The following is an 11694-nucleotide window of genomic DNA, read 5'->3' on the forward strand; positions in this document are numbered from 1 at the left end:
GGCCTGCATGTTAGCAAGGTGCATACTGTAATCATTAGTTTGCTTTGTTCTTACCACTACTGTGTTGCTTTATACCTTCAGGACTTATGTGACTGAGTGCAAAGTTGAGGTGTACTTCACATCGTGCCTGCTGAAGTGTGTTCATATAACACACAGGAGGGTTGCCAGATTTCTCCCCAAGTTGTGAAGGCAACCTCCATTTGTGTTATATGGACACATTTCACCTCTGTTCCAGCTGGCATGAGGGTGAGTAGATGAGTTATTTTGCAGTTAAAGGAACAGTTCACTCAAAAGTGAAAATGTTGTATCTACTCACCACCATGCTGATACAAAGTCAGGTGAAGTTTTTTTTAGTCCACAAAATCACTCCTGGAGTTTCACAGGAAAACAGTGTTGCAGCCTCCTAAATAACTAAAGTCTATGACAACCAGTTTTCAAACTGGCCTCCAGACACCAGACCAAACTCCAGGAGTGTTTGTAGACTTAACACTTCTACTGAGTAAAGGCTTCATGTGTGGTTCTTCTTTGTCCATTTGAAATGTTGCACTTTGTATTGGAATTGTACAATAAAAAGTTTAAATGAATGAAGTTGTTTTTCCTTTCTTTTTTTCTTTTAGCATGTTTGTGTATGTATGGTAAAATCACAGTTAAGGCCCATTCCCACTGAGCCAGATAACAGATAAAAAAAATCTCTTTCTTCAGATATTTTTCCATTCAAAGTGGATGATAGATAGTTAGATACAGATAAAACAATATCTGTCACAGATAAAAGAAATATCTGTGGCAGATATTTTTTATCTGTATCTACCATCCACTTTGAATGGAAAAATATCTGGAGAAAGAGCTTTTTTTGTATCTGTTATCTGGCCCATTGGGAATGGGCCTATAAATTCAAATTTACAATATTTTACTGTATTAGATACAATTTACTGTAAATTTACAGTAAATTACTGCCTACTGAGCTGCCTTACATTCACAGTAATAGTGTAAAAATACAGGCAACTACTGTAATATCACAGTAAATAACTGCAATACATACTGCTAAATCACAGTAAATTACTAACATTTCACAGCTGTGAAATTACAGTAATTTACTGCGCAATATTTACTGTGAAAATTACTGTGAAAGTAATGCAATTATTAGCCAGTAATTTACTGTAAATTTACAGCGAATTATTTTACAGTGTAGACTAAACTCCAAAAGTGGTCTTTCGGGTGAACGGCTCAACGAAATGTGAGGACAAATTGCCAGAACTCACTTACTTTTAATTACAAACCAGTAAGAGGCATAAAGGCCAAGGAATTCGCAAAGGACGGAATTCATTTCCAAGTGTGATTCGAGTTAGTTGTGTAAGTTAGACAAAGCGTAGACAAAATATTTCCCCAAATATGGATATGACTGACGTCTGACATCCGATGTCTTATGTTATAGACCACATGAGACTCACACAATATGTCCATATATGGGCAATCTTTGGGCTTAACATTGATGGCATCAGGGATCTCCATATATTATATGGGCAGGTCAGCTGTAGACATTGAGGCATTTGTAAATTAAATCTGTCTTAGCCATACAGTATTTGGAGCGTCCATATATGGGCATTAATGGTAATGGTAAATGCTCCCTACGGTCGCAATTACATAAATTGCTGACGTCATGCATGTTGATGAGGTATGTGTGCACAGCATCATGGGAGACAGAGGGACATTTCAGCATTACAATAACTAGAGGTACAGGCCCCTTCACAAGTTTACATCTACAGATTTACAGATGAATTTACAATGGGTTTTATAGGAAGAGGGCCTCACGCGGCCCTCACGTATATTCCCTAAAGTTTTTTTGTTTTTGCCTGGCTACAGCATACCAACCATAGGCTGGTGAAGATCTGGTGCTGAGCGGCATTAGTGGTATGTTGGTCATGAAGGAACGGAACGGCTCAAATGAACCAGTTCTTTTTGGTGAATGAAATGAACTTGGTTTTCCTGCAAAGACCTGTTCAATCATATCATTAATCCCCATCACAAGAAGTGACACATTGCTATAGTAGTCCCATATAAGCTATTTATAGAAAACGTGATTTGGGTGTCCTGACCCTTTGCATTACTTGTACTTGTTGCAGTGCATGATATAACTATTTCTAACAGACAGTTTTTCCTATCTCTGTTTACATACTGCTGTACCCCCTCCAACATAGGCCTACTTTCCTCAATTTTATTGAGAAATAGTTTTATTATCTTTTTGACACCTGCTTTGGCAATGCAAAAAAGAAAAGAAAAAAAGAAAGAAAAAAAAAGAAAAAAGAAAGATCTGGTAATTATTCCTTCAATCAATTGTTTTAAATACAATTGGCAGCATCCATGTATCAGTGGTGTAAACTAAAGCAACACAAGTACATTTACTTAAGTACATGAGACATTTGTATTTTACTTGAGTATTTCCAATTTCCAATACTCTTACTTCTACTATATTTCAGAGTCAAATATTGTACTTTTACTCCACTACAAATCTACAATTAGGGCCATTTGGAAACTTGAATTGTTACTTTGTAGATTTTGATTTATATTACAAAACACTTCAGCCTTATATGTCAATTTTGGCAATTTGAAAATATAGGTCTACTGTACAAGCTGACAATGGGTTGCGATCATGCGACACATCGTGAGCTTGTAGATCTGCTATTTTCAAAGAATGTTAAATACATTTGAAAACTTCAAATGGGACATTCTGCACCATGAGTTGGCCTACTTTTATTTTAGGTTATGTTTTATGCCAATACGGTTGTATAGTTAGTACATGTTTAATTCCTTACTTTTACTTATACTTCTATATTGCAGTATTGATACCTATTCCAGTTTCCACCACTGGAACTTCTAGGCAACAATAACAGAAATTGTTCTCCAGTCTGTCCAGGAGGTGGCAGCAGAGAGCTATACTGTTTCCTATCAAACGGCGGAAGTGTTTCTGTCAAACACACACAGGAAGACTGAGGAGGAACAGCATAGCAACAACAATCTGAACGGTGAGCTTTGCTCTCTTATTATTATTACTACTACTTTTATTTCCAAAAATGATTGGATTTAGCCCAAATAGCATGCAATCTATGCTATTTTCATGCTTATAACATCATCAACCACGCGGATAACAACTACTAGTGTAGTAGTATGCTACTAAACTAACTGGCTTTATTAACGACTAAATATCAACATGTTTGTTAACGCGCATTCACGTCTCTTTATGAAAGCGTACTTGTGTAACTAAACATCTTTAACCATTTATATCAGAGTTAGTTCGTTGCATCATCATGTCATTTAGACTGGAAACGGGTTATTCTTTTTTCAAACATGTCCGCGCTGCTCTTTTTCCAACTTTTCCATTTGATTGACGCCACACCACGTGGTCATGACGCATATAGCCACGCCCCCAGGGTCCAAGCCTCTGTCACAATTATTACATAATTATTTGACATAATCACAATTATTCTGTCATAATCGTTTCCATGTTGAAACATTTTCATATTTTAAAACATTTTCAAAAAAGCCTACAGAAATGTAATTGTCAATGACAACGTTATTGCAATTATTTGATTGACAATTATGTAAAATGTCATAATCGTGTGTGTGTGTGTGTGTGTGTGTGTGTGTGTGTGTGTGTGTGTGTGTGTGTGTGTGTGTGTGTGTGTGTGTGTGTGTGTGTGTGTGTGTGTGTATTACACATGTTTTCCAAGCATACACTGACATCTCTCAAGACAGATTCAGAGCGCCATTTTATTTATTTTTGATTAACTGAAACCAGACAAGTGCTAATTTATTGCAAAGAGGCAGAAAATATAAGCCTGCTGCCCACAATTCACAGACTGATGCAAAAACACGCTAAACTTAATATCATAAATGAGACCGAACCCGATTGTTTTTTTGGAGGGGGAACACAGTTCTTTATTTTAGGACATTGGTTCTCAACTAGCCCTTGAGGGGGTTCCAGATGGTCCCCAGCTAAACGATGGAGAGTTGGTAACCAAATGAACCCTTATAGATCTTTAACGCTTGAGAGTGTAAAATGATAATTCTACACTCAAGAGTTAAATTATTCTTAAAGCTATACTGTGTAAGTTGCTCAACTAGTGGTCAATAGCGGTAGAGCAAACCGCGGTCGCGTCTGCTTTTTTCGTCCGTTTTACGCCGCGGACCAGACCAGGCCTTCAGACCACCGCGTCCGCCTCGCCTCTCCGAGACACATCCGTAGAGGTCTTCCGTGTCCCTCTACGAGCAGCGGTTGGGGAGCTACATGCTAGACTCCTAGACCAGTGTAAACACTGCAGTGTACTTCCTGAAGGGCTCGGCAGTGTATGATCTGGGCTGTGATTGGCCGGTAGGGAGACACGTGTACAGAATGATGCATATGACGTAATTTTGCCGGCCACCAGGGCTCAGTAGAACACATATAAAGAAAAGGCTTTGGGAGCTGAAATTACAGAGTGGGTGTTCTAAAACTTTAGCGATTTAATAATTAGGACAATTTTAAGATTTATTTTATTAAAAAAGTTACATAGTATAACTTTAACTTAAACATCTGCATTACTTCACACAATCTCTACGTTCTCCAATTGTGTAGACCAGACGTAACGTGTCTGGTCTACACAATTGGAGAACGTAGAATTGTTATTTTGATCAACTTTGGCCTGTTATCTCTCCTATGGTACCAACATCAATACAGAATTCCAATATTCGGTTCCAATATTTATTATTTATTAACCAGCTCTTAATACTTTGCATTGGTTCAAAACCCACAGACAAGAGCCTTGTGTTGTGTGGGTTCCTTTTAGGATTTTAACGATTCTGGTTCCTTAGCGATTGCCTCTAAATGGGTCCACTTGGTTCCATTTGAACGCACTCAGAGTTAAATGGTGGTTCTTGAAATCAAAACGTTTCAGAACCACTGGTATTGTACAGTAATTGTACAGCAGGCGTGTCCACCACATAACCAGCTCTCACAGTGATAAACCGGTTCCAGAAACTGTTTGAAATGTGATGGTTTCTGCCTGGTTCCTCGATGCTGGTTGGGCTGTCAAATTGACGATTAATTGTCACACTTATAATTGCGATTAACGATTTAATTGTGTTTTTTAGCATTGACCATTGGAACATATGAATACAAAATACATTTGTTTACCTTTAGCTCCTTTCGGAGCCTCTCCCTCGGCATCCGCTTCTCAAATGAGATTTTTCCGGCGATAGTTTGTTACACAATTCTTACCTTTACCAAACATTGTATCCAAAAAATAATGGTTGTTTAAGCGTCTCTCAGATGTATACTTTTTGAGCAGGGGAGAAAATCGAAGCGATGGGTTGAAATAAGCGTTTAAAATTGCTGTTTTAGTCAGCCTGCGGACAGTTTTTTCGCCCTGACCGCTTGGTGGCGATTCTGGGAACACAGCTTAGTGGCTAGTAACGCATGTGCATTAATGCTTCCGTACAAATGCATTGGGGAAAAACTAGCCACAAACGGACTAAAACCGTGATTTAAATGCTTGTTTCGGTAAAGGTAATAATTGTGTAAGCGTTGCGAACTAACACGAGAAAAATCTAACTTGGGCAGCTGATACTGAGGAACCTCATTTCGGAGCTACATAACAGACCTAAATGCTGGAGTCAGATAATGATCACAATCCATTTGTCGTTAGCTTTCAGCATGAACCAGTGGGACAACGGCCCGTTTACAGTGACGCCTGTCGCCGCCCTGCTGGCCAAATGTGTTGCCAGAGGAGCCATATCGCAGGAGGAGTTGGACTCTGTTCCCAGAGACCAGAGTGTTGTCTCTGATTCCCTCCAGGAAACTGAACAACACTTCAAAATGACCAGGAGGCTTGATGAGGTATGGTTCAGGATGGCTGAGAGGGAGACAGTGTAGGAGAGATAAGACAGTAGGACAGCTGAGAGGGAGACTGTGTTGGAGAGATAAGACAGTAGGACAGCTGAGAGGGAGACAGTGTAGGAGAGATAAGACAGTATGACAGCTGAGAGGGAGACAGTGTAGGAGAGACAGACAGTAGGACAGCTGAGAGGGAGACAGTGTAGGAGAGACGGACAGTAGGACAGCTGAGAGGGAGACAGTGTAGTAGAGACAGACAGTAGGACAGCTGAAAGGGAGACAGTGTAGGAGAGACAGACAGTAGGACAGCTGAGAGGGAGACAGTGTAGGAGAGACACACAGTAAGACAGCTGAGAGGGAGACAGTGTAGGAGAGACAGACAGTAGGACAGCTGAGAGGGAGACAGTGTAGGAGAGACAGACAGTACTACTGTCTGTCTCTCCTACGCTGTCTCCCTCTCAGCTGTCCTACTGAGTAGGACAGCTGAGAGGGAGACAGCGTAGGAGAGACAGACAGCAGGACATCTGAGAGGGAGACAGCGTAGGAGAGGCAGACATCAATCTTGACATTCCTTCACCAGAAATGAACGCATTTCATAAAATAAGTTTTTGTGAAGTGTGTGCGTTTCTGTGCAAGTCTGTCTCACTTTCTCTTGAGCCATACCCTCCTTCTCCTACAGCAGTAGTTCTCAACCTTTTCTGGCTGTGACCTCCACAAGCACTTGGAATTGTAGGAGTTGGCAATGGCATTACATATTTAGTTAGACTCGATCTATAGGTCGCAGTTAACTAAAACAGCCCATATCTGTGTGGCTGTTTCTACAGACAGAGATCTCCATGTATGGGCATAAAAGGGTATGATGTCAGATGTCATAGACATCATAGGACTTTCACATAACGAATAACTGAGTAAGCATGTTTGGCTCTCACAGCATATCTCCATATACAGTACATGGATCTCCATATATGGGTACCAGGGGTCTCCATGTATGGGTAACTGGCCAAATGACAATTAAGAATTGGCGCGACGGTCGCATGTCGCCCTGAGGTGTCTTACAAGTTTGTATTATTATTATTACTATTACTACAGGCCTTTACTCTCCTGCTGCTGACCTGACAAAAGGTCACCTTTAGCTTGATTTCAGACTGATTTCAGTCTGCTCAGAGAGTGGGCAGGTCTATGGGCTGCAGCCAGGCTAGGTCACCATTATCTCCTGCCTCCACATAACACATCCATGCTGCTGCTCTTGTTCTCAGCTGCGGATGGACCTGGAGATGTTACGTCTGGAGAAGGACACTGCAGACGTTTCTCACAAGTTCTACCTGAGTAAGTCTGTCGTGTAAAACTCTTTAGAACATAGAAGATATATCGTTGTGGTCGGGCAGAGACATTGTATCTCCATGTTCTAATTATTTTGTGTTTCTTTTTTGTAAATGAAATTGAATGCCCTACTTGATCATACTATCCACAAGTTTTCTTACAGGCTTACAGGGGAAAAGGGTGTGTGTTAATGTGGTCTTCACTTCCTCTACACAGTTGATTGAAATCACTTAACACACAGCATGTAATCACATTTATTTGAAAACATTACTTACATTACTAGTAACTTTTCTGATTTTGATTATTATTACAAAACATACATTAACCGCATCGCGATGCAGTGAGCTTGTAGATCTGCTATTTTCAAAAGATTTTTAAACATTCGAAAACCTCCAGGTGGGGACATTCTGCATAATGGGTACTTTTACTATTGGTATTTTAAGTACATTTTGAATTCCCGACTTTTACTGCTACAATTTCTAAATTGCAGCATTGCTACTTTTAAACAGTTGAGTGATTTTTCCGCCACCGAAAGCTAGGACTGTCACAATTATGACATTTCACATGACGATTAATTGTCACTCATATAATCACGATTAACGACAATTGACAATTAATTTCTGTTTGGCTTTTAGGCTTTGAAGTTGCACATGGTAGATATGGCACATAAGTTGACATAACCGAAATGTACAAAGAAATGAAGGACATATTTTACACTTAAAAAAGAACATGGATAGTGGAAATAGCCGATCTACAAGCTCACAACACGTTGCGATGCGTTGTGAGCTTGTAAATCTGCTATTTCCACTGTTTGATTTTTTTCTTTAAATATATGAACATTTTTCAACATGGAAACGATTATGACGATTATAAAAAATAATCACAATTATGACAAACAATTGCGATTAGACGATTCTGTCATATTTGTGACAGCCCTACTGAAAGCTGATAGTGATGGTTGTGTGGTGTTGCTGCTGCTGATCCCAGGCCAGCGGTTGGAGACGGTCCAGAGGTTGTCCAGTCACCTGCAGGAGGTCCTGAAGGCCCAGAGCAGCCTCAGACAGAGACTGATGAGACCCATGCACCAGACCAACCTGCCCATACAGGCTGACCTGCACAGGTAGCTGTGTGTGTGTGTGTGTGTGTGTGTGTGCGTGTGTACGTGTGTGTGCGTGCGTGCGTGCGTGTGTGCGTGTGTGTTCAACAGCGCCAGTGGTCACCCAGCGATATTGCATCTAATGCTACATACGAACATAGTTGGTTAGTTACATGCACGCAGTCAAGCATTGGAGACGGTGTGCCACCGCTCAGAAAATGCTGAAATCATAAACTCAAGCCCAACAAATAAGAGATGGGCATATTCATTTACTAACTGTGACATTGCAGTAATGATTACTAACACAACATCAGTGTGTCCAAATTAAAATTCCCGTAATTATGCCTGACAATGATTACATAATCGTCTAATCGCAATTATTTGACACAATTTTAATTGTTTTGTCATAAATCGAAGCCGATATTTAGAACCAATAACTGACTTTATCTCGCTTTAGGTTAATCGAATAATCGTGAACGTGAAGCACTTACTAGTTTGAAAGAAATGAAAATGCCCCCCTTTCCATTGAACGCAGCAATCAAGAGAATTGCCTTTTCCAAACTCTCCTGAACTTGAATGCATCGTTTTATGTTGAAAGAATTGCACCTCCACTCCAGTATTGGCTTGAATCCTGATTTACAGTATACTGTACTTACGGTAGTTGAGTGCCGCATCACACACCGAAAATGTCCCTGCCCCTCTAACGTTCTCTGCACGTCCCTGGTGCTGCAGGTACGTGGTGGAGCTGGTCAGCATGCTGGTGGACTTCATAGAGAAGCTGGACAGGAACCTGGAGACGGTCCGCTCTGTTCCCACCATGGACCAGTCCATTGTTCAGCTGGTGAGAGCTCATACCCAACATCTACTGAACCCAGTGTTTCTCAACCACTGTGCCTGGGGACCTTTGGTGTGCTCCTGAGAAGGGTCAAGTGTGCCCCTTGAAACTGCTTGAAAGCCAGCATTGTATTTATCATTTTAAAAATGATTTTAAACTAGTGAAAACAGCCGATCTACAAGCACACAACCCCTCTGCTGATCTGCTGTTTTCACTACTGTTGTGCGACAGCCTTGTATGATGAAGCAGCTTTGCGAAGAAACGTACAAATGTGAAACTTGGAGATACAAGGTTTCTTCCCGACAGTGACAATATTTACACCCCCATATTATGTTGGTGTGCCCATGGATTCTTGGGACATGAAAAGTGTGCCCATGCAGAACAAAGGTTGAGAAACACTGACTTAACCCATAGCACCAGTTCAACCACTTTCTCTTTTTGGTTTGGGCTCTTCTGCCTTCACTGATTGTACATAGTGTAGAGCTAAAAAAAAGAAATGTTAACATTTGTATGAATTAAAAACTAAATTCACAGATTTTTGCAATAATTTCATGAAGAAATAAAAGAAACATCTAAGATATTCCATGAATTATAAAATCTATGTTTTAAGAAGTAGTGAAAATAGACTCTTGTAGATCTGCTATTTTGCTATTTTGGGTCCTGGGCAAAAGTCTAAATTATTTTTTTGGGGTCTTGAGCTAAAAGGTTTGGGAACCACTGCTGTAGAGAGAGGAAACAGGGAGAGCGACGTGGAGTGACACACTGCAAAGGTAGTCAGGCCAGCGGGCTCCCCTGCACCTCCATATAAGTGCAGAATAAAAAGTGAGAACACAACGGGACTTTGCCGTTTTCTCTAGAGCAGGGAACTTTTTCGTCTCAGGACACTCCATGAAACTTTTTTTAATCTGAGGTGCCCCTACATTGTAATTTTCACTCCCAGCACCTTTTATTTATAGCATATCATCGTTGTCGGGTGGAAACCTTCTATGTCCAAAACCATTTGTTTTGTATTTATCATCTATAAAATGTACTAAACTAGTGAAAACGGCAGATCTACAAGCACACGACGCCGTTGTGTGCTTGTAGATCGGCTGTTTTCACTAGCTTTGTGCGACAGTCTTGTATGATGAAGCAGGGCTTTGCTTTACCAAAAGACGCACATTTGATACTTGGAGATGGGAGGTTTCTGCCCGACAGTGACGATATTTTAGTGATTATGTTGCGAGGAAAACGTTGAGATAATAGCCATTTTGGTTAGAACTGACTGAAAATAACGTTGTACTTCAAGTTTAAAATTATGCTAATTTTTTTTTCAAGTGTCCAAATACATTCCAAATATTATCAAATTATCTCGCGGCACCCCTGGGCTGCCGTCACGGCACCCCAGGGTGCCCCGTCACCCACTTTGAAAACCCCTGCTCTAGAGACACCGCTGACGTCTAAATGTGGCTTAAGGAGACATTTGTAGAATCTGCCTCAGGTCTTATTATCTGTTGCTCTTTGTGTGTGTGTTTCTGTGTGTCTTTGTGTGTGTGTGTGGGTGCGTGCGTGCGTGTCCTGTCCTGTCCTACAGAACACTGCGGTGGTCCAGTTGCTGGACCAGGTGGCAGAGGTGGAGGGTTTATCCAAGCAGGTGCTGCAGTGGAAGGAGCATCACAGCAGCATGCTGAGCCTGTCCAACAGTGCCTCCACCACGTGACCCGCCGATCACATGGGCCTTTTCTCCTCAGAGAGAACTTACCTTTTATAGCAGTGTTTCTCAAACTTTTACATTTGAAGGTCTACCCTTATCTTAGCCAGTGTACAAATGGACCAGTTAGGGTCCATTTGGTTCCATTTGTACACTGGCAAAGTAACACACTTAATGGTTTAATTTAGACCCCCATAAAAGAACCTAGAGAGTCCCTGAAATCCACTTTGAGAACCTCTGTTTTATAGTACTCACGTCACCTACTGGCCTGGACAAGAAACACCATATATGGGAATAAACGGCTGAAACGGTGCCCAAATTTCTGACATGCACTGATACTGCCCCCTGTACCGCGCATGTGTCACTGGCCATTGTAACATCCGCCCAGAAACAATGCCCACATTTGGAGATGGCTGACATCACTGATACGTCTGGGTTCGCCAACATTACTTCTGAGACTCCTACATCCTATCCCGCATATACTGTGTGCACACCCCCAGGCAAGGTCTTAGTATATATGTCACGGTTTGTTAGAGAAACAGGACGGTCGAGAAACGGAGCACTTGTGGTGCCGCACGGGGCGGAACAAGCGGTCGCCCACAACAACGTCCTCCAGGCGGAGCCACTCGATTGTCCACGACATTGCAAGCGGCGCGAAGGCCAGCGGACCTTGGTCCTGCTCTTCGCCCCCGAGCGCCGCAGGCGCGAGTGGCCGCGAGGAGCGGGCCAGGGCCGCGCGAGTTACGAAGCCGTGGTGAATGCAATCGTTATATTTATGTGGGCAAGCCCACGATAAACGCTCATAGTAAGCTAATGGCTAAGCTAATGGCTAAACACCGCCCAGCTAGGCTAGTAAATAAAGAAAGAGAGTCGCAAACGAGTGACGT

At 41.6% G+C, this 11694-nt stretch overlaps 1 protein-coding gene across 1 annotated transcript; it reads left to right on the plus strand.

The window, feature by feature from the left end:
• The first annotated feature begins 2993 nt into the window (after positions 1-2993).
• Positions 2994-11306, plus strand: haus2 (HAUS augmin like complex subunit 2). The gene is made up of 6 exons (XM_080750818.1): positions 2994-3020; positions 5679-5869; positions 7123-7192; positions 8174-8306; positions 9015-9123; positions 10691-11306. The coding sequence occupies exons 2-6, from the start codon at positions 5687-5689 to the stop codon at positions 10814-10816; spliced, it is 621 nt and encodes a 206-aa protein (XP_080606944.1). The 5' UTR covers positions 2994-3020; positions 5679-5686; the 3' UTR covers positions 10817-11306.
• Positions 11307-11694: the final 388 nt, after the last annotated feature.

The sequence above is a fragment of the Nannobrachium achirus genome (assembly GCF_963921795.1).
Source record: "Nannobrachium achirus genome assembly, chromosome: 20".
NCBI classification, from domain to species: Eukaryota; Metazoa; Chordata; class Actinopteri; order Myctophiformes; family Myctophidae; genus Nannobrachium; species Nannobrachium achirus.

Bases quoted from the DNA above. Each gene is read 5' to 3' on its own strand.
- haus2 (XM_080750818.1), top strand. From the start codon at position 5,687: ATGAACCAGTGGGACAACGGCCCGTTTACAGTGACGCCTGTCGCCGCC. The intron at 5,870-7,122 runs GTATGGTTCAGG...TCTTGTTCTCAG, and splicing joins TGACCAGGAGGCTTGATGAG to CTGCGGATGGACCTGGAGAT. The intron at 8,307-9,014 runs GTAGCTGTGTGT...CTGGTGCTGCAG, and splicing joins ATACAGGCTGACCTGCACAG to GTACGTGGTGGAGCTGGTCA.